The following is a 24,957-nucleotide window of genomic DNA, read 5'->3' as shown; positions in this document are numbered from 1 at the left end:
CCACGGGTATTAGAAAATAGAACCCAATAGAGTTTTATAGACAAACCCGTACCCAATCCGAATTCGGTTTTTCGGGTCGGGTTCCGGTTTGGGTATTCGGGTACGTTTTTATGCCTATGCCTAGTCCAAACCAATCGCCCATCTATAGGGCAAAAATATGGTTACAAGTTTACAAACAAATAAATAGCCATAAGTAATTGAAAACGAAATCTATAACATTAAATGTATTTTAAATTATTCGGATCGAACCTAAATTTAAAATTTTTAAAAAAAAAAAAACTAAAATCCAAATAGAACGACTGGCCATAATCCAAGCTGAATAATCAAATGCCCAAACCTACCTCTTCCTAAGTGGTGTGATGAAAATATATGGTGCCTGTGAGTGAATATCCTAACTCGAGCCCAACAACAATCCAAGATAAGGCCCACCGCAAGTCAAGCCCAATAACCCAACCACAAAAGAAGACAAATCCTTATGTACCTGCAAAAGATGTTAGAGAAAAGATGGAGCTACAACAACAACAAGGAAATAGATTCAAACCTCTCTTAACCTTATGTGATGACTAGGATTGTGACCAACTGTCCTCTAAGGATAAGCACAGGAAAACCCTAGAGAAGTCTAGATGGTTCTATAGACTATATAAGGACTACTAAGACTATTGTAAAGGGTATTGAGAAATAAGATCATTTTTACCTAAGATTTCATATCTTCTTCATGGTATCAGAGCCATTGTAACCTTAACAGGTGGTACAATGGCCGATTCATACCCTTTTCCAGACAACATCCATGTCTCAAGCACTGTCACAATCAAACTTACCAACACAAACTACCTCATGTGAAAGACACAGTTTGAATCCCTGCTATCCTGTCAAAAGCTTATCGGCTTTGTAAATGGTGTTGTCACAGCACCACCACGTTTCATCACCACTCGCACTGGTGACACCACCACGGAGACTCCCAATGCTCGCTTTGAGGCTTGGTTCTACATAGACCAACTTGTTCGGTCGTGGCTCTTTGGTACTCTCTCTGAAGAGGTTCTCGGGTAAGTTCACACTCTCCCTACCTCTAGAGAAATCTGGCTCGCTTTAGCGGAGAACTTTAACAAGAGTAGCATTACTAGGGAGTTCTCATTACGTCGTACTCTGTGGATATTAGAAAAGAAAGATAAGACCTTTGCTGCTTATTGTCGTGAGTTTATCTCGATCTGTGATGCTCTGAGTTCTATTGGCAAGCCCATCGATGAGTCTATGAAGATCTTCCAGTTTCTGAATGGGTTAGGCCGAGACTATGACCCAATCACCACAGTGATTCAAAGTTCTCTTGGTAAGCTAGCTCCTCCAACTTTCTCCGAGCTGGTATCTGAAGTCGACAGTTTTGATTCCAAACTCCGCTCCTACGAAACCTCTGACTCCATCTCTCCACATGTTGTGTTCCACACTCAAACTTCCAACTTTGGAGTCTTCAACAGAGGCGGTTACTGTGGTCGTGGCAGAGGTCAGAACAATGGCCGTGGAGGATACTCAACTCGCGGACGAGGCTTCTCTCAACACCAAACCTCACAAAACAACTCAGGAGAACGTCCCACTTGCCAAATCTATGGAAAGATTGGACACACAGCAGATCGTTGCTACAACCGGTTCAATAACAATTACCAAGGTGGAGACTTAGCCTAAGCTTTTAACACCCTCCATGTGTCTGATGCCACTGGCAAGGAATGGGTCATAGACTCTGGTGCTACTACTCATATCACTTCCTCTCCTGGTAACCTGTCGAATGTCACCTCTTACGAAGGTAATGATGCTATCTTGGTAGGTGATGGGGCTTTTCTCCCGATCACTCACGTCGGCTCTACCACCATCGCTTCCTCTACAGGTACAATTTCTTTAAATGAGGTTCTTGTTTGCCCTGAAATACAAAAATCACTTCTTTCAGTCTCAAGACTCTGTGATGACTACCCTTGTGGTGTATATTTTGATTCAACTAATGTCTATGTGATTGATATAAAAAATCAGAAATTGGTGGTAAAGGGACCGCGTAATAAAGGGCTATATGTGTTGCGGAACCTGGAGTTTGAAGCCTACTTCTCTAACCGGCAATGTACAGCATCAGAAGCTGCTTGGCATCATCGTATGGGGCATTCGAATCACCAAGTTCTTCAACACCTCAACACATGCAAGGCAATTCAAGTCAATAAGAGCAGAACCTCTCCCGTGTGTGAACCTTGCCAGATGGGAAAGAACTCTAGATTACAGTTTTTAAGTTCAGATTCTCGTGTTTTACATCCCCTAGATCGTATACATTTTGACTTATGGGGACCATCACCAACTGTTTCTAATCAAGTATTCAAGTTTTATGCCGTATTTGTTGATGACTACTCTCGTTTTACATGGTTCTATCCATTAAAAGCCAAATCTGATTTCTTCTCTACCTTCAAAGCGTTTCGCAAGCTAGTCGAGAACCAATTCAACTCGACAATAAAAGTCTTTCAAAGTGATGGTGGAGGAGAATTTACAAGTAATAAACTAAGAAGTTACCTCGCTGATAATGGCATTACTCATCGAATCTCCTGCCCTTATACTCCCCAGCAAAACGACATTGCAGAAAGGAAGCACAGACACATAGTGGAACATGGTCTCTCTATGATCTTTCATAGTCACACTCCACTTCTTCACTGGGTGGAAGCTTTCTCTAGTGCCGTGTTCATTAGTAACCTTCTGCCATCACGAGTTCTTGACAACAAGAGTCCCTATGAGGTACTCTATACCAAGCAACCCAACTACTCCATGCTTCGGGTGTTTGGGTCGGCTTGCTATCCCTGTCTTCGACCACTTGCTGAGCACAAGTTCGGGCCTAGATCATTGCAGTGTGTCTTCTTAGGCTACAACACTCAATTTAAAGGATATCGTTGCCTATATCCTCCAACAGGCAGAGTGTACATCTCCAGGCACGTGATCTTTGATGAAGAATGTCTCCCATATCATCATCAGTACAAAACTTTGGTCCCTAAATATCAGTCCACTCTACTAAAAGCTTCGCAAACTGACGTTCCTACAGCAAACCCTCAGGAGGAAAAACAGCTCTAAGCCCTGTTAACTTGCCACCAGCTCAACACAACCCCCCCCCAGTTTCTGATATGCAAGGCGACGAAGTACTCTTGGGTGCAAACACTGGGAATGAGGATACCGGATTCCCTGATGCAGAGGAGGATACTGAAAACAATCTGCAAAACGAAGTCGACTTGGAACCATCAGATTCAGAATACAGTGAAGTTGAGCTTCATGATGAGCAAACAAATCAACAAGTCAACTCTCACCCTATGGTCACAAGAACCAAAGATGGAATCCACAAACCGAATCCAAGATATGCTCTTCTAACCTCTATATATGCGACTGAAGAACCCAAAGATCTAGAAGCTGCAATGGCACATCCAGGGTGGAATCAGGCGGTAATGGATGAAGTAGGGAGAATCAACATGCTGCACACATGGGACTTGGTTGAACCGACAGAAGACATGAACTTGCTGCACTCAAAATGGGTTTTCAAAACTAAATTAAAACCTGATGGAACTGTAGACAAGCTTAAAGCAAGACTTGTTGCCAAGGGATTTGAACAAGAAGAAGGTGTAGACTACCTTGAGACTTACAGTCTTGTGGTAAGAACAGCGACTATCAGGCTGGTCTTAGAGGTCGCCACGGCTAAAGGATGGCCAATAAAGCAATTGGACGTCTCAAACGCCTTTCTCCATGGGGAACTGCAAGAACTTGTCTTCATGCTTCAACCTGATGGCTTCGTCGATCAACAGAAACCAAATCATGTGTGTCGTCTCACCAAGGCTCTTTACGCACTCAAACAAGCTTCTAGAGTTTGGTTCGACACATTAAGCAACTTTCTGATTGAATTTGGCTTCTACTGCAGCAAATCTGATCCCTCTCTGTTTACTTATCGCAGAAATGGAGATTCTCTAACTCTACTTCTATATGTTGATGATATTTTACTTACAGGTAGCAGTCCACATCTTCTAGACAAGCTTCTCGAGGCTCTGAATCAACGGTTCCTCATGAAAGACCTTGGTCCTCCGATATACTTCCTTGGGGTTGAGTTTGAGATGCATCGTGATGGCATATTCATGCACCAGACAACCTATGCCTCTAATATTCTACACCAAGCATCAATGAGCAATTGCAATCTAATGCCAACTCCACTTCCGCAACAACTCAATAATCTGAGTTTGAACTGTTCTCTGAACCAACATACTTCAGAAGTCTCGCGGGTAAACTACAATACCTAACCATTACTCGCCCTGATATTCAATTTGCCGTGAATTTTGTTTGCCAGCGGATGCATGCTCCTACTATCTCAGACTTTGGTCTACTAAAACGAATCCTCCGATATCTCAAGGGAACACTTCGCATGGGCCTCCGAATCTGGAAAGACAACAATCTATCCCTTTCGGCTTACAGTGACAGCGACTGGGGAGGCTGTAAGAACACCAGACGTTCAACCTCTGGCTTCTGCACTCTGCTTGGACCTAATCTCGTTTCATGGTCTGCGGAACGCCAACAGACAATATCGAATTCCTCCACTGAAGCAGAATACAGAGCCCTCACAGCCACAACTCAGGAACTCACGTGGCTCTCCTTTCTTCTCAGAGATCTCGGAATCTTTCAAAGTCATCCCACCGTACTTCAATGTGATAACCTCTCAGCAGTCTATCTTAGTGCCAATCCTGCTCTCCACAATCGATCGAAGAGTTTCGACATTGATTACCACTACATCAGAGAGCAAGTAGCCCTTGGATTCATTGAGACGAGGCACATACCAGCAGCCTTCCAATTAGTGGACATCTTCACCAAATCGCTACTGCAAAAAGACTTCGTCTACCTCCGGCAAAGACTTGGCGTCGGTTGTTCTTCCACCTCACAATTGAGGGGGAATGTGAGTGAATATCCTAAGTCGAGCCCAACAACAATCCAAGACAAGGCCCACTGCAAGTCAAGCCCAATAACCCAACCACAAAAGAAGACAAATCCTTCTGTACCTACAAAAGACGTTAGAGAAAAGATGGAGCTACAACAACAACAACGAAATAGATTCAAACCTCTCTTAACCTTATGTGATGACTAGGGTTGTGACCAGCTGTTCTCTAAAGATAAGCTTCAGGAAAACCCTAGAGAAGTCTAGATGGTTCTATAGACTATATAAAGACTACTAAGACTATTGTAAAGGGTATTGAGAAATAAGATCATTTTTACCTAAAATTTCATATCTTCTTCAGTGGCAAGTTTGCAGCCAATAAATAGCCACAAATGTACTGAAAACGAAACCTACAACTTTCTCCGTAAAACAAATATAACTACATGTTTTTCAAGAGACGGTTTGTATATAAAATGCGGTATGCCGACAAAAAAAAAAGCGGTATAAACCGGTTGTTACGTAGCCGGATCGAACCAACCAGGTGGCTCGGCCAACAAGACCACTTACCTACCAACGAGAAACCTCCACGTAAGGCCAATTCATTTACTTCCGAAACAGGCCATCAAACTACCCATCTCATTTGTCCGAGAGTAATAAATCACGGGTGCGTGCCTGCTGGTCATTCACCACGTGCCTTGTCCTAATTTTCGCGATTTTTCTCTTAGTCGAGCCGTTTTTAGTAGCCTTTTTCTCAGTTACGTTTAATTTTATTGTGTGTTCCCTATGAAAAAATAACAACATGCTGATATAATACAATTTTTTTTCTTACCTTCAAATCTTAGGATATGATTTTTATTTTATTTTTTGGTCAAAATCTTAGGATGTGTTTCTTTTTCGTGATAATAATATATTTTCTATTGCTAGCATCATGATTGGTTTTAGAAGAAGGTTGGGTCTTCGAATTCTTTTGATTTCATTTGCCTATCCACAGGTTATATCTAATAATCAAACAAGTATGTGTGTAACTGTAGTTTATGTTGCAGCATTTATATATCTTCAGAAAGAAAAAGGAAAAACGTCGTCATTGCATCATTCTACGATTTCACTATCTCGTGATAATAGTGTCATTCTACATATTTGTAGTTAAGTAGTAACATTTATCATTTACTTTTAAAGTTTTTAACCGTTCCAAAGTGTTGTCGACTAAACCATAATTTCTTTAATAGTAAGTCATATACGACGACTTGTACATTAATTCTATACTTAAAAGGAAAATATATACAATCATGTTTGTAGTAAGTCATATTTGAATTGAAATTGATGGGACCGTATATGTTCGTCAAATAAAAACCAAACACAATATTATGATGTTTGACCAATTACCCTATTTGTGCGTTTACCATGACCTAAATAGTAAGTTCGTGGTGAGAGCATTTGTTAAGTTGACCCAAAAGCAGAATTTTTTCCCTGACCACTCTTCTCCGCATCTTCATTTTTCCCCCACTCGTTAATTGTTTGACCAAAAGTGGGATTAAGAAGCTGACGACTACGATAGTCAATTTTTATTTTAATTCATAAATATTTATATTTTGATTGTGATTAGTATAGTAAAAAATAAAGTATAATAATATTTTATAATTCAATTCCTTATACGGATCGTATTGTGATGATCTTTAGAATGTCTCAAAAGGTCATATATATTAATTACTATTCTCGATGGTGGTATTAGGTTTACTTGAGATGACATGATGTGGAATAGCTTTAATGATTTCATGAGCAGTAGATTTTGCCCTTTTGTTTTTGGCCTTACAAGGCCTTCTAAGCAAGAGCAAGGTTATACACTTATACTTAAAAAAAAAAAATTAAAGAAATTCTAGCAACCATATAATAAAGCAGTACGTAAGAGTTGGTGACAATGTGTTGCACAATTCATTCACTTGCGTTTAATTAAAAGGAAAGACTGCGCTGTTGAAATTTGTAAACATGAGAATTTTGTACACGTTAAATCAATAAGCGTACAATTATGCATAGTTAAATCATGTTTTGTGTGACAAAAATAAACAAGAACAAATCATATTTTATATTTCTATGACACCAGATACACACCAATTCCTTTATACCTAGGGAAAACACAAAACAGTGATGTGTTCATGAAATTCATGAAAGACGATATGTCAATTCTGTGACACCACTTCATCGGTAACTGCGAATATAATTGCAAACTCGTGTAGTCATATGTACGTACATATATATATATATATATATACATGGCATCAAATATAGTATAGTGTTATGTGTATGTCCAAATCTACACTTTAAGTAACAGCTAACATGCTTATATGTAGTCACACAACATGCAAATGTATTATACATTCCATAGTTATTCGCAGGTAGGTCTTAACATTTTGTTTAATTTCATACCATTTCTGTTTTTTTGTTTTTTTACCCTGGTTCCTGTGCATCCAAATTACACTCAATCATACAAGCAAAAAAGAAGAGGAAAAAATCCTTAAAGAAAATTAATATTTGGCAGAAGAAAATATAAACTTTTTAGTCGCCAGAAAATAAAAATATATTTTTATTATTAAAAAATAACAACTTTTGATTATTTGTATATATGTATATTTTATCATTGGTTGAATTCTGTTTTAAATAAATAAAATTACGTAATAATTATTTAACGTTGTGACGTTAGTTGTTGATAAGACTACAATTTACTTGGGTTAGGAACATTTTAGTTAAGTAAGTCTCTGTGTCCTCAAATTAACCCAATTAGCCATCGTATTATGATTAGGGGTCAACTAGTTTGAGTGTTTGACCGTAAGAACCGGTTTGGAGCGAAAACACGTAGACTCAAAGCAAACCAGTCATGTAATAGGGCGACTCGATTATCGTTTAAATCCACTCTCACTAAATTAATTGTTTTTATTGTGTTATTTAGAACCTATCTGACTTTGTAATGTAAGTGGGAAAAAAACCAGTATAACTTTGCAAAGTACATAATCTTCTTAAAAAAAACTTCAATTACAATTATATACAGTATCGTGTTTGCTACATATACTCCGATAAAAACATGAAGTTTGTTTTTGATAAAATACAATGATACTTTATAGGTGATGTCAAAAAAAGAAATCATAACGTTTTACTTATACACTAGATTATAGCACGGGTTGAAATTCAATTTTTTGTATTGTAATTTTTATATAAAATATAATTTACATAATCGTTTTTAAAAGTCTTTTTCAATAAAACACTATGCAATAAAATCATATGCTAAATATGATGATTTGAAAAAAAACACATATTTCGTAAGTTTTCTATTGTTAATGATTTTAGATAAGTACCCGTGCTATAACACTGGTTTTTTTTGTCAAACAGCTATAACACTGGTTATATTTTATTTTATACAAAATTTTGTATATTTTATATTTAAAAATAAAATTTTAATATGTTGTATTAGGTTATATACGTGAAGTTATTTCAACAATGTATATTCTACATCATGACTTGAATGTCATTATAAGACATAATTTTGTAAATTTGGTTTTTAAAAAACTAGTTATTATAATATGAGTAATCTAATATATTGTTATACTTTTTGTTTTAATATACTTGGTTTCTTGAAATTCTTTCATATTATTGATATTGCTATAAAAAATCAATTTAGAGTGTTTATAGTTCCTAACTTTTATATCAAGTTTCAATATATTAAAAATATTTCAAAATAAATTATTTGTTTGTTTCACAAAATAGAGTCATATATAAAAATGAGAAGTGAAGTATAATGATAATTAACAAATTAATATGTTAAGTTAGATATCAAAAGATTTTATTTAATGAATAATTTAATAAAAGAAATTAATATTGTAAGTTAGATGATATGATTTTTTAGAATATTATTTTAAGATTTTTTGTATAACCTATTTATAATCAATTAATCTATCAATTAATCTATAACCTATATATAATCACCTTATTAAAATTATATAGTCTACAAAATAATATTTGATACTATGTTTTGTTACGAAAGGGATGTTGGTAAAAACAAACTAATTCAAAAAATTTGTATTATATGTAGGTAAAATATAAATATACACCGTAGATGGAATCGTACATTATAAACGGAAAGTCAAGCCGAGCCGATAAAGCTGATTTCTATTACACTTGTCTTTTTGTTGTTTGGTAACAAACTATTATTATTATTATTTTTTTTTTTTTGATAACTCAGGAGTGATCCTAAAGGCTTTCTAGGCCCAAAGACTAATCTCCCGGGGCGGAGGGAAACCAAACTATTATTATTACACTTGTCTTTCTTCGAAATATCAAGAGACTCTTTAGCAAACGTTTTTCGTGTGATTTGTAACGGCCTCTGTTCATTCTCTCTATATATATATATAACTTCTTCCTCATATCTTAATCCCCTGTGTATCTCTCTCTCTCTCTCTATCTAGCTTCTCTGAACTTAAAAGAGCCAACGAAACAAGACTCATAGAGTAATCTCAACTCTCGTTCATTTGTTGTTGTTTCCGGCTATGAGGATTGTACGTGCGACAGAGACGTTCTCCGCGGATCTTAAGGAGTTCATGTGCGCCACTGTGCAAAGGAGGAGAGACGACGACGGATTTGGAGGCTCTCGAGGTGGTGGAGGTAAATCAAGAAATGCGATGGATCTGGATTCTGACGCTGGAAACAGATTGGTGTGTGTTACTGGTGGTGTATCTTACCTCGGTCGTGCGATTGTTAAACGGCTTCTTGTTCATGGATACTCTGTAAGAATCGTCGTTGATTGTCCAGGTAAATTTTAATCGTTACTTTTCGATTTGGTAAATTAATCACTATTTTGATTCAGTTTCCTTTGGTATTTTGATGTTGTTTCCTTCCTTGCTTAATTCAAGATTAACACATTAAATTCTTAATTAGTATTAGTATATATGTTAACGAATTAATGCTTGGATTCTGGAGTTACTTATTTAAGGTTTTTTTTTTTTTTTTTTGGTAAATCGCAAAGTCTTGTTGTGTATATAAAGAATAAGTAAAAAAAAAAAACTCTGCAGATTCTGCTTGGAGTAACAGAAATGGTTTTAATTAAGTCTTTTTGAGGAATTAAGTTTGATTTTTTTATATTCACCACTTGGAAAATGCAGAGGATAAAGAGAAAGTGAGTGAGATGGAAGCTGACGCTGAAATGGCATCGTTTAACAACAGGATTACGTCAGTGGTTTCACGGTTAACAGAGATCGAGAGTTTGATTAAAGCGTTTGATGGTTGTGCTGGTGTTTTCCACACCAGCGCGTTCGTGGATCCCGCTGGAATCGCAGGATACTCGGTATGTTTCATTTGCATACATCCTACCTCTAGACAATGTCTTATGTGTAACAATATGGAGATACGTATACTCATGAATACGTACGACGACACTGAACTTAATGCACATGAGTCATGTGACTTGAGTAGTTAGTAGTTTCATTGATCCAGTTTAAAAACTCTTCGTGGCATGCTATTTATTGAGTATCATTATTCAGAACAATAGGGTTTCAAATAGAATCTTTCTCTGTTTCGTTTTGAAAAAACACACAGTTAAGTGGCGGACGTGTCAGGGTGTGAATATGAGAATGTGTAGCTTCGTGGATGTGTCAAATTAAGAGAATATTTAAATTTAGTTTTAGAGATGATTTGTCCAAGGTTTCGTTTCTAGAACACCTTTTAGTGGCTCTTTCTTTTCGTTAATAAAGTGGTTATGAGTTGAGGTAGGTACGTTTTTATTTTTTGTCACACGTAGCAAGTACCTTACTTTTTCTGAATGTTTGTTGGACAAAGTACATTTTTTTCAGCCAAAAATTTCAATGCTCTTAAATCTTTTGCTTTCGAAAATGTAGATTTTGTACCATCTTTTTGTCTCCTTGCTTGGGTTCTGTTTTCTCTTCTTTTTTTCGTGGAAAGAAATATCATTTTCAACCAATTGACATTGGAAGATTTTGATAGTTCTTCATAACTTAAGTGATAACTCTTGCATTGTGAAATTTCAACACTTCTCCTTTTTAATAGATTGAAACTTAAAAAAAAAAAAAAAAAAACTATTTCTGAGTTACTTTTTCTTTCTGTTGTTGACAATTTGACAAATTCCATCCTCAACCACCTGATCCACAAGAGAGTCATGTAGTATTTTAATTAAAATTTCTACACTTCTAGATTGATAGGTTAGTTTATTTTATGAGAGTTACTGTGAACTACAATTGTCTACCTACTGACAGGGACATCTATCTAGAAAAGGGTTTGTGTAAGTGTCTGATTACGATGTGAATTGTATGTATACCCCCTTATATGGCCACTATTCATTGAAACGTCTACGTACCCAAAATTCTGCTTTCTCAAATCAGGCCACCATGAGATCAGTACTACTATTATAATTTAATCATTTTCAATCTGTCTTAATTTTTTATTATTATTACTAGTTCTAACAATTATAGTTATCTCATGGAAGTATATAACCCATTTTCATCGTTAACGTTTTTGCAGAAATCAATGGCGGAATTAGAAGCAAAAGTGAGCGAGAGTGTAATAAAAGCGTGCACAAGAACGGCGTCAGTGAGAAAATGTGTCTTCACATCATCTCTCTTAGCATGTGCTTTGCAAAACAGTTCCTTCAACAATCTTGATCACTCTGTTATCAACGAGGAGAGCTGGAGCGATGAACAACTCTGTATCGATAATAAGGTTATTAAATTTTTGAAAATCATATTTTTCATGTGAATCCATATAATTAAGCTCTAGCTGGATTCAAAACAATTATAAAGAGCATAATAATTAACACCTCTTTACACTAATTCCACAGCTTTGGTATGCACTTGGAAAACTGAAAGCTGAGAAAGCTGCGTGGAGAATCGCAGATTCAAAAGGATTAAAGCTTGCAACTATATGTCCTGCTCTTATAACTGGTCCTGACTTCTTCAACCGTAACTCCACTTCAACCTTGGCTTATCTCAAAGGTACATAAAAACGAACCATATAATAATGACTATGTATCCAAACTTAAGCAACCGTCCAAAAACAATGTTATATTATATACACATAGTATTATATATCATATATGTGTACGTAGTTCACGGGTGGTCCATTCGATAAAGAGACAAAGACAGCTAACAAGTTGTTGATTTTGATTGATTTATTTATTTATTTACAATCTGTTATGCAAAAATTCAGGAGCAAAAGAGATGTATAGCCACGGATTATTAGCGACAATGGATGTGAACAAGTTGGCTAAAGCTCACGTATGCTTGTGGGAAGGTTTGGGTAATAAAACCGCTTTTGGTAGATACATTTGTTTCGACACCATTCTCTCTAAAGATGGTGCTGAAAATCTTGCTAAAGATATTGGTATTCAAATCGAAAAGATTTGCGGTAGCAGCAGCGATTCAGACGCAAACGCAGACGAAGAAGCTTCTCCTTCTAATTTACAAATATCAGATAAAAAGCTACTAGATCTTATGTCTAGAACTCTACGAAGTTGCTATCATGAGAGTTAGCTGGATACGACAAAAAAATATTAAAAGAAAAATCTAAAAGGAGTAGTTCTAAGCTAAATAATGTGATGTCTGCTCTTATTCTTTTTTTATTTTTATTTTTAAATGTTATGTATTACTATCATAAATTTATTTTTCTTATAAGTAATAATCAGTATTGACAAAATAAAAGAAATGGTCACCATTATTGACTTATTGTTAACTTGTTGTTGTGCGAATGTGGTTGTTGTAAAGGGCGTTTAGAGTTGGTGGTATGCGAAAGGTTTATAAGTTAACAAAAATCTCAAAGCGTTATTTTTTTCTTTTCCTTTTATGGATAAGTTACGATAAGTCAATAACGAGCCAAAAAAGACAATTTCAACAATACGTAAATTTGGTTAAGGCCGGTGCAAAATGGCAATCCTTTTTTTTTTTTTGAATAAAATGTTAAATTTGAATAAAATGGCAATCGTTTTATGATTCTGCATTATTTATAAAGTTGATTTTTTTTTTCCTTCTGTGGTTGATTCATAGATATATATATATATTTTTCCTTCTCATAACTCAACATGAAAAATAACACTAAAACGAAAAAAGAAAACTCAACATTATTTAAAGATGATTTAATAAAAGTTCGTCCAACACGCAACCGGTTCATCCAGTTCATCCAACAAGTTCGAGCTATTGAGTACGTATATAATACGTGTGACTATATAACTGGTGAAGTTAGTACAAAAAACAGCAGAACGAATGATTAACATACGAAGACGACTACTGATATGTGTACGCAGCCAGGCGGCGAAGCGAGTTTACACTACTCTTTTGTTCTTCTCCACTATTTTTTGTTATCTTTCTATGTAAATTAAGAGAGCATCTCAGTTTCCGACGTGGCGATCTGAGAGTCGAATGCACGTGCAAAGTGTTTTTGAAGACAAAGTCACGCCAAAGGCAGCACCAGAGAGTAATAGGCGTGAACGACGCTGATACTTAAAAGTTCAAACGCACGGAAAATCACAACAATAAATTTTTTAAAACAAAACTAAACATAATCAACAATTGTATAGAGTTATGCTGATAATAAATAAGTTAAAAAGGTGTGAAATTAAACTATTTGAATATTTAAAATTATACTAACATATACCAACTCTGCAATAACTACGTAGTATGTACCAACTCCTCAATGCATCACTGAAATGTATGAACTTTAATGTACGTATTCATGGCACTAATACCATCGTACTTTACATCCATCATTGAACGCAACCTAACTAAGTGCATACTCTACTCTGGGATACTTTTAGTTTTAGGCACAAATTTAGTAAATGAAATGTTCAGATTTGCTTAGAAGTCACTCAAATTTGTTAGTAAATGAATTCACATTTTCTAATTTAGGTATTTGTTCTTTTTATTTAATGTTATAAATAAAGATATACTAGAAAATTATTGTGCAAATGCATGGAAAGCAACATAAATTGGGCCGAGTTCCCATGATTTGATTCTCTCTGCCTTCGGGACTCATCAAACACCAAGCTCCGATAATTTCTATAAATTCGTACAAAAACTCGTTCTTAATGGTTTCATACTACTGTCACTCACAACTCTTGAACCGGTTTACAAATTACAACTATGTGAAACTAAGAGAAAAATACTTTAATTTTCAAGCTGTTTAACATATCTAACCATTAATTAATTAAATTAAATCCCGCTAGCCTATGGTAGTTAAAACACAAATATACAATACTAGCAGTTTTTTTCTTTTTCTTATAGAGTTAAAAAAATACTACTAATAATCAAACATTAATAATTTTGAATAGATCCATGGAAGTGTCGACCCCCTAACTATCGTCTATAACACAGTTTTATAATGTAATGGTAGTTCAATTTTCAATCCTCATGTTGTCGAGGCCCTCGAGGCCATTATATGCTAATTGGAAAGCGAACTTCTATTTAAGATATGACATTATTTGCTAAAATGCGTATATTCGGGATCACAATGTAATTGTTTGTAAAGTAACGAGAGATCTAGCTAGTTTTAACTCTTAAGAAGTTACATGCATGTCTGATTCCGAATTTTACTCGCAGGTAATAATAGTTTCATTTCACAATCATAATATCAATACCGTTCGAGACGAAAACTACACATTTTCTTAGGAGTATTAAACTATTAAGTCATGTAATGTAATAGATCAAGAAAAAAAAATCTGATTACATTAACCGTTTGCCATTTACTAATTAATGCTTTACTATTAGTACATTTATCTGCTCATTCCTCAAGGGTTTCCTCGAGAAATCGCCTATACTAGGCCATCATACCAAATTAAAACCTTAGAAAACTGTAATTTTGTATGCTCAGCTACTACGTAACATACCTATAAATAGGAAAAGCTCTATATATATACTATATATTAAATATATTGTACACGTACATAACGTCGAATTATTTAGAAGAAACACGAATATTCTTATTAGTATGATATATTCATTGATTGAAAATATATATCCAGTCATAGTTACATCATCGTATCATTTAAAAATACATAGCCACCCTCACACATTATTATATTGTATTATACACTTCCTACCAAAAACAAATTGTATTATATTTATATATACTGTATAAATACGATAAAACACTACTATTTTGCTTCGGAGATCATTATTTTGTTTCAAATTAAAGTACCCATCGTCGTTACTCGTTGACTCGTTGTTATGTACTAATTTGCACTTATATAGATATTTGAATCTATTTGATTATCATTATCATAAATCACTGAATCTTTGAACATATCACACATTTCTCGGCTTTTAATATGATTTGTATTTCTCTCGTGTAAATTTATAGATAATCAAAACTAATAACAAATAATATAGTCGTAAATTTTGGTTAACCTAAGTCGTAAGTTTTTACTTTTTAGGCGGATTTTATAACAACAGTTAAGCATATGCAAACAGTTTAACTCATTCAAATAGATTATTACTCAGCTGCTAAAAAAAAATGTAACTATAATTTACTAATTAAGCTCCGTACACGTGAATATATATATATATATATATATGTGCGTGTATAGGTCTCCGATAGAGAGTTTTATAAAAAATTAAAAATATATACACACACACAGGACACAGGAGAGAGAGAGAGAGCAATAGAAGTATATATGTATAAATGGAGCATTTGCTTGACCGAAACATCTTTCTTAATCCTCTCCTTATTCTTCTTCTCCATCTTCTCCTTCATTCCTTTACCCATATCCATCACACCAAAGACTAAAACCACATAACACCACATATCATATCTTATGATTACTACAATATACACAGCAAAACACAAACATAGCAAATGAAAATGTAACCCTGTTGATCGTTTATATATTTCCGGAAAGAAAGCAAATTAAGGAATTCTCCAAGGTAATGATCCATTACGATCTCTACATTTCTCTAATGACTCATCATTTTCGATTGGCGTTTCTTAGTTGAGGTCAATTTCTATAAATTCCAGTCACGATTATGGTCATAACTGCGATTATATATAATCTTACTTAGCTATAGAGCTCATCGTTGATCCAAAAATCTCCGGAGATCTTCATTTATTTATAATTAATCCTAATAATATGTTTGATTAGGCGGATTTTTAGGTTGCATGTGTGTCATAATTAATTTTAGTTTATGGTTTCTTGTGAAAATTTCCATAGATAACGAAGTTGAGCTTTTAACAAAGAGATCGATATATATATATATATAAGGTACATATAAACATGCAAATTACATTTTTAAAATTTACCCACCATTTTGCACTTTTTACCTTATACAAGTGAAAACGGACAATAGTACTAGGTCCCACTCCGATAAAAATGGAAAAGGAAAAATCAAAATATTTGTTTGTTGACAAAAAAACAAAATTTGTTTGTTTGTTTTTAATCTGTTAAACACAAATCCAAACTAAACACGAAAACAACATCTGTTTCTACGAGTCTATGATGGTTTGTAAAAATGGTATAAATATGAAAATATTCGATTACGATTTTCGCTTTCATAAAGATGAAGCAGAAATAATAATGAAATATAGTAGTATAAATTACTCTTCAACCTTTGCAGGAGTCAAAAGCAACATCTTAAATACAGTAACAGAAGTAACATATTCATGATCAATGTGCAATAGCCCATTAATAAGTACTAGTTCATAATACTATATTAGTATCGTTTACTGAAAATTATTGCAGGGAGATTCCTATTAGACTTTCTAGGACTATTATTTTATAGATAGCCCTAGGGCTATCGATTATACAATTGTTCATAAGTTAAGTAAGAGGACTAAACTGTAAAATGCCCCTCACAATCTATATCATAAAGCTGTATTTTATTACGGTTCAAGTAATTGATTGGGCCATAGGAAGAGCCGGCAATCCACGATTCCACGTGAAAAAGAATCCTTCCCACTAACCATCCACGTTACCATTAATCTTTTATTAGTTTCTTATTAATTTAATATTTTTTCTCATTAATTTAATAATTATAATAGTAATCACCATAACTTTTTGTAGGTACAACAATTTTCCAATTTTTTATTTCTTTAAATGTCGCTTATCTTCAAATTACAATTTAAAATTGTAAATGATCATTTCTATCATAGTACAACATAAAAGAAAATGCTAAATCCAATACAAGTTTTTGAACCTTACTTAAAACTAAAATTAACAAAAAAGAAGAAAAAAACTACAAGGTCGCTCAGAAAACCGCCTCGAATAGAATCATTAGTTCATTACATACCCCTAGAAGAAGTTCATTTTAAAAATCTTTAATATTTTTCAATGGTAAAAACCCCACAGAAAAAAATAACACTAATATGGATCCGTTCCCACGCGCTCCTTAAATTTTATTAACTAGAGTCATTCCTCATTAGACCAAAGTCACCAAACCGTCTAAACCGTATTTGACTTTAGAACTTGTAAAAGAAATCCAAAATTTGTTTATGCAAAAGAGGACGAAGTCGGTTAATGTCGTGGTTTACACGCAGACCAAAGGAGAGCGTGAGGGAGTAATGAATCTAAAAACCTGAACTGTCTGGAGTCATTAAGTGAAAGTGCATGGAAAATCTCGAGTTGTTGTTTCCTAAAACATCTCTCTGTTATTTTTTTTTGTTTCTAAATCTTTTACTATTTCCTATACGTCTCAACTTGTATAAGCAAAAACACTTTTTTTCAAACTTTGATCCATAAATTTAATACTACTACTACTACATATACAGTCTAGTGACTAAACTCTCTTTCTCTGTTTATTTATTGATTGTAGCAAGATTTTGTTTTCTGCTCATGGAGGAAAACCCGCATCGAGTTTCACGTAGAAACCACGGCGGGACCCACTATCAAAACGACGCCGTCGACGAGGACAACCGTCGAGGACGGCATTACAACCACGGCGGCGACGAAACCAAATGCTCAGGCAAGAAATGCCGGTCGTGGGCGGCGGCTGCTATTGCTGACTGTGTTGCGCTTTGTTGCTGTCCATGTGCGATCATCAACCTTCTTACTCTTACTTTCGTCAAGGTCCCGTGGATGATAGGACGACGGTGTTTAGGCGGCGGCCGGAAGAACAAGAAGAAGCGGAAGAAGCTACCTCACAACAGAAGACAACGGCGCGGAAAGATCAATGGTGGAGATGATCAGTTTCATCATCATCATAATAACCAACGTCACCTCCGGTTTGAGACAACGGAGGGGGGCGAGAAATGCGGATGCGGTGGTGGTGGTGGCGGAGGAGGATGTTATGGCGGCGGAGATTATGATGATCACCGGTTTGTGGTAGAGAGAGATGGGAGTTTGACAAAGGAGGAGGAAGAGGAGGAGAATGGGGAGAAAACGACGTCGGTTAAAGGAGGAGGAAATCATGATGAGTCGAGAATAAGTGCAAGAGTTGAAGCCGAGAGAGTGTGGTTAGAGTTGTATCAGATTGGTCATCTTGGATTTGGTAGAGTCTCCTTCACTGGAATTCAATGATTGATGATGATCAAATTGTAGAAATTTTAGTTATATATATTCGAATAAATATAATATAAAATGTGAATCTTTTAGTTAAATTATGTGTTCACTATATTCCCTATATATATGATAGATTTCGTTAGTGAACGTATTCGCATAAAGACGTTTCGATCATCTAATACCAAAAACCGCATTGATATCCTGAAGGCCCGGACACTAGTTAGAACTTAGAAGTGTTCGCATTTTTAAATTAAAGACTCCTAACGTTAAAGTTTTGATTCATATATATAAACACTAGATGTGATAATATCTAAACCTCATTGTTTATTAGTATATTGATTCTTAATTTCTCTATGTATTCGTATGTTATTAGTTTGATGATAATTAGACACTATTTGATGATTCTTAAATTCTCTTATTGGAAATTTGGATATCGTAACGCTTATTTTCATGAAACACTACTTTAAATGGTTCTAATCATATTTATTAAATATTGCCCTTTACAATATCTTAAATTAAAAAATCAACAAACTCAAGCTAGCCTATACCAATAACTCAAAAATTATAGTACTATCATAGAAAGAAAACACAAAACTTCGTTAAAAAAAAAAAGAAAACACAATAATAATTGGGATATTTGTATATCAATCAACGGGCCCGTTCATAAATAGATATAATTTTTGGGCCTAGATACGAGACCCACTAACAAAACAAAAAGGTCTGCTCGTAACCGACCGTGCGCATTGTAGTTGTCACCCAAGATAATCGTGTTCTAATGTGCACCGACCGCGCACAATACCCTTTCCACCTTTTTGCTTGTGCCTGACATAGATTAGTTGTTGTGTGTGTTTCATTCAGTTCATTCGCTCGCTCTTCCCCCGCCTTTAGTAAACGATCGAGAGAGAGAGACGGAACGAGTTGGTGCAGATATGGAGAGCGAGCCGACTCGAGTGATGGTGGCTGTGAACGAGTCGACTCTCAAAGGCTATCCGCACGCGTCGATTAGCAGCAAAAAGGCGTTTGAGTGGACGCTGAAGAAGATCGTTCGGTCCAATACCTCTGGCTTCAAGCTTCTCTTGCTCCACGTTCAAGTTCAGGACGAAGATGGTTTACTTCTCCCCCTCTCTCGATCGTCTAATTATGAATTTCTTGATATTTGGAATTTTGAGTCTGTATCTGTTTAAGGCTCTGAGGCTAAATTTGGTGTTTTCTATATGTTCTCAAGGCTCGATGCTAGGGATTACTCATTGTGTTTTGGATTTGCTTAGAAATATTACAGAACAGGCTTCCTTCATGATGTTACTTTTTATATGCTGTTCTTTTTACCCTTGATTGAGAAACAATGCGATATATTGCCAAGTTTGTTTTGGTTTGTTTGATAGCATATGTAATAAAAGGTGATCTTTCTTACTTGTTTTGATCATGGATTGGGAACTAGGTTTTGATGACATGGACAGCATATATGCATCTCCTGATGATTTCCGACAAATGAGGGAGCGTAACAAGGCTAGAGGACTTCACCTTCTTGAGTTTTTCGTTAATAAATGTCATGAGATTGGGGTAAATGACTCTTTAACTCATGTTATTTATTATGCCCCCCCCCTGACTTGTATGTATGACAATAACTTTTGATGGTCTGATACATGTAAGTTGTTGAAACTTGTAAGGTTGGGTGCGAGGCCTGGATCAGGAAAGGTGATCCCACAGAAGTGATATGCCATGAAGTGAGGCGGGTCAGGCCAGATTTTCTGGTTGTGGGAAGTCGTGGTCTCGGCCCATTCCAAAAGTATGTTCAATTCTCACTCACTCCTCTAGTAGACTTATCATTCCTTCATAGTTATACCCGTATCAATAAACTTTGGCATAGATTATCACCACCTCCCAGGACCATGGTTTCGATTTGAAAATCCCAATCAAGGGAGATTTAAAAGTTTCTATTGCGGCCTTATTTGGTTTTGGGAATGGGAAAAAATACAGATCAAGAATGAGTTATCTTATTAGATGTCAATGAAACAGCCGATAGGGTTGCAGTTTATTTTACCAGGTGTGGTCATATGCATCAAACACTACCTATGCTTTAGACTTATACTGCCGTAATCGTGTGCACTTGCTTATGCTTAAAATCACAGACTATATTGTGTAATCAACTCAACACTTGTTTCTATTGGACAGGGTATTTGTTGGAACTGTGAGTGAATTTTGTGTGAAGCATGCTGAATGCCCTGTCATCACAATCAAACGTAGTGCTGAAGAATCTCCACAAGATCCAGCTGATGACTAAATTGCAAAAGCGACACAAAAAACCATGCGGTGAGCTCATGTCTGCTGACTCCCGCAAGCTTTTGAGAGACAATAAATGGTGTGTTGCAGTACAGAAGAAGAAAAAAGTAGCAAAACTCTTTTGATTGATCTAGTAAGTGCGTCCTGTAATAGATATTCGATGGATAAACAAAACAGCATCATATATAGTTTATTATTACTTGTGTTCATTTTCTAAGTCATGAAAACAAAACGTTCTTTCATTTGTTGTGTTAATCTTTCGAGTTTCGACTCTTCCATGTTTTTCATATATGGCTATCCAATGTTGGATCTGTTACACAATATAATGCCAAATAGAAACAAAACCAAAATCTGGACGGATAATTAAATATTTGTTATCTCTTGACAACTGGCTGACCATGTCCGAATACTATTTTTGGAACGCACGTCTTCTCGAACTTGAATTGAAGTAAACTGTGGAATATTTCCTCTGTTACTATGATGTTTCTCCGATGATGCTGCCTTTTGTAGAAAGGGTTCTGTAGACTTTGGCGGAAAGAATGGATAGGATCAGCGATCTACCAGATGGGATTATAATCCGCATTTTGTCTTTCCTCTCGATAGATGAAGCTGCTCCAAGAGATGGCGTGATATGTTTGCCTTCACACCACATCTCCATTTGTCCCTTACCAAACCAAAAAAAATCTTGCCTTTCGTTGATCACCGACGATATTTCATGGACTTCGTGGATCGAGTGTTGGCTGTTTCAGGCAATTCCGCCATAAAGAGTTTCACTCTGAAATGTCGACTTGGTGTTGGCTCAGCTCATACCAACCGTTGGATATGTAATGTGCTGAACCGTGGTGTCTTGGATCTTCATCTTGACGCAAAAGCTCATGATCCATTAATATTCGAAGTCTTTGCTTGCAAGACACTTGTTAAGCTGAAACTGAATCGTTTTGAAATTCCTACGCTTCCTGAGGATGCTTCTCTTCCAGCTCTTAAGATTATATCTCTTCATTTCGTTAAATTTTATAATCTTGACGCATTTCAAAAGCTTATCTCTGCTTGCCCTTTACTTGAGGAGTTGACAATGATTTATATTGCGTGGGAACTTTGGAAATGTTCTCACATCTTCTCCTGTCAAACCCTTAAGAGACTTACTATTGGATGTGTCGGTTTTAGTGTTGAGTTGGGGAGCATGAGTTTTGATAATCCAAATCTTGTCTACTTGGAATACTCTGATTTTGTTCAGCTTCAGTATCCAGTTGTTAACCTTGACTCCCTTGTTGAAGCTAAGCTCGGGCTTACAATGAAAGAGGGAGGTCCTGATAATTGCGATCCATCGAATCTGATTACCGGATTAAGAAATGTCGAGATCCTCAACTTATTATGTCCTGAAACTGTGGAGGTAACTGTTTTGCTTCTTGCTGTATTGGTTAACTATAGAAAAATGATATTGATCCAAAAGAAGATTGCAATTTGTTGATGATGACTAGTTCATTTTTTTTTTTGTTTTAGATTTTTGGGATCTTCCATGAAGCAATGCCTGTGTTCGCAAACCTCTTACATTTAACAATCACATCTGAAGTGGACTTCTGTTCATCTGTTTCGTCTCTACCATCTCTGCTGCAGAAAGCTCCAAATCTACACACTCTTGTCATCAAGGTATGATCCAAAAACCCGAAAATATTGTTGGACAAAACGCAGTTTACAATTTCTATGATAAACATTTCTCTTGCTTCAGGGTTTCTTGCGCCATGATAATCCTGTATCTGATTGCGAATGCTTCTTAGGATGTTCTCGTTTATCTTCATGTCCTGTGAAGGTCTTAGAAATAACAGAGTACGAAGGAAGTATCAAAGAGCTGGACCAAATGAAGCGTTTCTTGGAGGAGTTGTCATGTCTTGAGCTCGTCAAAGTTTGCGCCTCCGCAAAAGACGATAAGGAAAAGTTGCGGCTCACCACGGATTTGCTAATGCTTTGTAGAGCTTCTTCCAAATGCGAGATCAAGGTCGAGTTTTCTTGATAATCACCATATTGGCTCTCATGTTTGCCCAATTCTGTTGGAACATGAATCTACTTACTGTTGCGTTGGACCACACTGAGCTCTCATGCGTAGTATGTTTGATTAGGTTTTACAAGCGTTCTAAAAACCAAGAGAATACGTTATGACATTTTATATAAGTAGAAAAAGGTAATATATCTACTGCTTATGAAGAACATTTTCCATAAGCTTTAGTTACAAACAAAACGGTAAAAGTTAAAAGGTTGAGGTGGGTTTAGAAACTACACGCACACACAATGACACAAACATAAACGGATACTATAAACCATTGTAAAATCAGACATTATACTTCTTTCTGCTCCACAATCACTAATGGTCTCTTCCAAGTGCAAAAAAGTATTCCAGCAGCTTCATCATGCCTACTCGAATCAAAATGAAGGTTTGGTCAATATTCATGATTATAACACATACATGAATATACAGTCATTGCGAGAGTTTGGAATCGGTGGGTTTCCAGTAAGAGAATAAATATAGATGATACATCCGTGATTTCAAGACACAAAGCAGGGGCTGCTTCAGCCATGGGGTTTGCAACCGTTTGGTGGCTCAAGTAAGTGAGTTCCCTCAATTCGAAGATCTACTCAGTTATGATAAGCATACAACCTAAAATCTCTATGGCTGTTATTTAAGGGCATCAATACTTTCAAAAGAGTGTTCCTTTTTACACTATATTTAGTTATACAAAAAGCGGTAATTTAGTTACCTTGCTAGCAATATTGTTGGAGAGCCAATCAAGGCCTTCATACAGACCTTCGCCAGATGTGGCACATGTGCTTTGAATGTACCTGTTAGAAAGAAAAACATAAGATGAATTCTACCACACTGTGTGATCAATCTAACCACATTAAGATTGAATTCTAGAAAGAAGATAACTTTACCAATGGCGTTGGCGAAGAGAGTGAAGACCAAGCTTGTCAGTTATTTCTGCAGCATTCATTGCATTGGGAAGATCTTGTTTGTTGGCAAATACAAGAAGGACAGCATCCCTCAGTTCATCCTGCGAACAGGGTTAAAATCAGACGATGAAAAAGTGTTCCCGTCTTACAATGACACAAGAGGAAAAAGCCAAAAAGAAAGCTAACCTCATTTAACATGCGATGTAACTCATCCCTCGCCTCCACAACTCGGTCCCTGTCGTTGCTATCAACCACGAATATAAGACCTTGAGTGTTCTGGAAGTAGTGCCTCCACAGGGGACGAATCTGTTTTTCGAGGAAGTTGCTTTCATAATGTCAAGTAAAACAGAGAAGAAAGAAGAAGACAAACACTAATAGATAATGAACGCGGAGATTAAAAAAAAAATACAGGTGAAGGCAGAGATTTACTATTTAAATTGTGCTTTCATGATACATATAACCAGTCAACACAAAAGACCAGTACTTGTATTACGAGGACACCAAACTATGGATCTAGGCAAGACTTTTAAAATATATTACCTTGTCTTGACCCCCAACATCCCAAACAGTGAAACTGATGTTCTTGTATTCAACAGTCTCCACATTGAATCCTGGAAACAAAAAACCTCTTTCAACATCAAAATTTTTGAGAAGCAAAGAGCAGGAGAGAATTACAAAAAGAGGAAGATCTCTAAAATGCACATTGACAACAAACACTATGATTGGAAGAATCCTCAAAAAACTAACCGATGGTAGGGATGGTGGTGACGATTTCGCCAAGCTTGAGCTTGTACAAGATAGTAGTCTTACCAGCAGCATCGAGACCTACCATCAGAATCCTCATTTCTTTCTTGGCAAATAGCCTGCTGAACAACTTTGTGAAATTAAGCCCCATTTTCCTTTATAAGCTATATATTCCTGTATCCAAATTACCAAAACACGATTCAAATCTCTCTCTCTCTCTCTCTCTCTCTGCAACACAATCAGATTAGTAAACACGATCAGGTCAACAACAACAACAACAACGTTTCTATTTTCTAAACACAAAAATTTCAACCATACCAGATAAATCAGTTTTAAATCTTTTAGCTATTATTGATACTCTTAACGACGATCGAGATTAAAACTCAACATACCAGAGATGTTTTGAGAGAAAAGGAAGATACAGGATTTGAATCGATGATGAATGGTGTGAGAGTTTGTTTACCTTTGGAAGAAGAAGCTCCAAAGAAGGGGATCTGTTGTATGTATCCCGTGAGTTTCGAAGAGACAATGTCTCTCTCTCTCTCACTCTTTCTCTCCCTCACAGAAAACTCTAAAAATAGAATATTCATGGGATTCATATCGA

General features: G+C 35.9%; 5 protein-coding genes across 11 annotated transcripts; 4 read left to right on the top strand and 1 right to left on the bottom strand.

The window, feature by feature from the left end:
* Positions 1 to 9,242: 9,242 nt before the first annotated feature.
* Positions 9,243 to 12,610, top strand: LOC104709133 (cinnamoyl-CoA reductase-like SNL6). Its single transcript, XM_087460668.1, has 5 exons — positions 9,243 to 9,709; positions 10,060 to 10,241; positions 11,432 to 11,629; positions 11,748 to 11,901; positions 12,116 to 12,610. The coding sequence occupies exons 1-5, from the start codon at positions 9,448 to 9,450 to the stop codon at positions 12,436 to 12,438; spliced, it is 1,119 nt and encodes a 372-aa protein (XP_087316794.1). The 5' UTR covers positions 9,243 to 9,447; the 3' UTR covers positions 12,439 to 12,610.
* A 2,986-nt stretch (positions 12,611 to 15,596) lies between these two features.
* Positions 15,597 to 18,484, top strand: LOC104705744 (uncharacterized). Of its 2 annotated transcripts, none has more exons than XM_087460390.1 (2): positions 15,597 to 15,819; positions 17,705 to 18,484. In XM_087460390.1, exon 2 carries the CDS (start codon positions 17,721 to 17,723, stop codon positions 18,402 to 18,404), a length of 684 nt encoding a protein of 227 aa, XP_087316516.1. In that variant the 5' UTR covers positions 15,597 to 15,819; positions 17,705 to 17,720; the 3' UTR covers positions 18,405 to 18,484. The 2 variants fall into 2 exon arrangements, with proteins under 2 accessions (XP_087316516.1, XP_010420117.1); XM_010421815.3 differs by having other exon boundaries at positions 17,701 to 18,484.
* Positions 18,485 to 19,090: 606 nt separating this feature from the next.
* On the top strand, positions 19,091 to 20,908 carry LOC104705743 (universal stress protein A-like protein). The gene is made up of 4 exons (XM_010421814.3): positions 19,091 to 19,493; positions 19,825 to 19,946; positions 20,054 to 20,172; positions 20,559 to 20,908. Exons 1-4 carry the CDS (start codon positions 19,316 to 19,318, stop codon positions 20,665 to 20,667), a joined length of 528 nt encoding a protein of 175 aa, XP_010420116.2. The 5' UTR covers positions 19,091 to 19,315; the 3' UTR covers positions 20,668 to 20,908.
* A 208-nt stretch (positions 20,909 to 21,116) lies between these two features.
* On the top strand, positions 21,117 to 22,880 carry LOC104709131 (putative F-box/LRR-repeat protein At5g15620). The gene is made up of 3 exons (XM_087460389.1): positions 21,117 to 22,056; positions 22,167 to 22,313; positions 22,393 to 22,880. Exons 1-3 carry the CDS (start codon positions 21,298 to 21,300, stop codon positions 22,672 to 22,674), a joined length of 1,188 nt encoding a protein of 395 aa, XP_087316515.1. The 5' UTR covers positions 21,117 to 21,297; the 3' UTR covers positions 22,675 to 22,880.
* On the bottom strand, positions 22,800 to 24,943 carry LOC104705742 (ADP-ribosylation factor). Of its 6 annotated transcripts, none has more exons than XM_010421813.3 (7): positions 24,817 to 24,943; positions 24,357 to 24,527; positions 24,150 to 24,220; positions 23,796 to 23,915; positions 23,592 to 23,710; positions 23,417 to 23,498; positions 22,800 to 23,072 (listed from the first exon to the last, which is right to left on the bottom strand). In XM_010421813.3, exons 2-7 carry the CDS (start codon positions 24,502 to 24,504, stop codon positions 23,067 to 23,069), a joined length of 546 nt encoding a protein of 181 aa, XP_010420115.1. In that variant the 5' UTR covers positions 24,505 to 24,527; positions 24,817 to 24,943; the 3' UTR covers positions 22,800 to 23,066. The 6 variants fall into 6 exon arrangements, with proteins under 6 accessions (XP_010420115.1, XP_087316518.1, XP_087316519.1 ...); XM_087460392.1 differs by having other exon boundaries at positions 24,357 to 24,579; positions 24,817 to 24,939; XM_087460393.1 differs by having other exon boundaries at positions 24,357 to 24,581; positions 24,746 to 24,937.
* Positions 24,944 to 24,957: the final 14 nt, after the last annotated feature.

The sequence above is a fragment of the Camelina sativa genome, chromosome 8 (genome assembly GCF_030686135.1).
Source record: "Camelina sativa cultivar CO46 ecotype springtype chromosome 8, ASM3068613v1".
Taxonomy (NCBI): Eukaryota; Viridiplantae; Streptophyta; class Magnoliopsida; order Brassicales; family Brassicaceae; genus Camelina; species Camelina sativa.
This window is presented reverse-complemented; position numbering and strand designations above follow the sequence as displayed.

Coding starts and splice junctions, on each gene's coding strand:
- LOC104705744 (XM_087460390.1), top strand. CDS start 17,721: ATGGAGGAAAACCCGCATCGAGTTTCACGTAGAAACCACGGCGGGACC.
- LOC104705742 (XM_010421813.3), bottom strand. CDS start 24,504: ATGGGGCTTAATTTCACAAAGTTGTTCAGCAGGCTATTTGCCAAGAAA. Junction 24,221..24,356: donor CACCACCATCCCTACCATCG/GTTAGTTTTTTG, acceptor TTTTGTTTCCAG/GATTCAATGTGGAGACTGTT. Junction 23,499..23,591: donor TCTCTTCGCCAACGCCATTG/GTAAAGTTATCT, acceptor TCTTTCTAACAG/GTACATTCAAAGCACATGTG.
- LOC104705743 (XM_010421814.3), top strand. CDS start 19,316: ATGGAGAGCGAGCCGACTCGAGTGATGGTGGCTGTGAACGAGTCGACT. Junction 19,494..19,824: donor TCAAGTTCAGGACGAAGATG/GTTTACTTCTCC, acceptor ATTGGGAACTAG/GTTTTGATGACATGGACAGC. Junction 19,947..20,053: donor ATAAATGTCATGAGATTGGG/GTAAATGACTCT, acceptor GAAACTTGTAAG/GTTGGGTGCGAGGCCTGGAT.
- LOC104709133 (XM_087460668.1), top strand. CDS start 9,448: ATGAGGATTGTACGTGCGACAGAGACGTTCTCCGCGGATCTTAAGGAG. Junction 9,710..10,059: donor AATCGTCGTTGATTGTCCAG/GTAAATTTTAAT, acceptor TGGAAAATGCAG/AGGATAAAGAGAAAGTGAGT. Junction 11,902..12,115: donor AACCTTGGCTTATCTCAAAG/GTACATAAAAAC, acceptor GCAAAAATTCAG/GAGCAAAAGAGATGTATAGC.
- LOC104709131 (XM_087460389.1), top strand. CDS start 21,298: ATGTTTGCCTTCACACCACATCTCCATTTGTCCCTTACCAAACCAAAA. Junction 22,057..22,166: donor TATGTCCTGAAACTGTGGAG/GTAACTGTTTTG, acceptor TTTTTGTTTTAG/ATTTTTGGGATCTTCCATGA. Junction 22,314..22,392: donor TACACACTCTTGTCATCAAG/GTATGATCCAAA, acceptor CTCTTGCTTCAG/GGTTTCTTGCGCCATGATAA.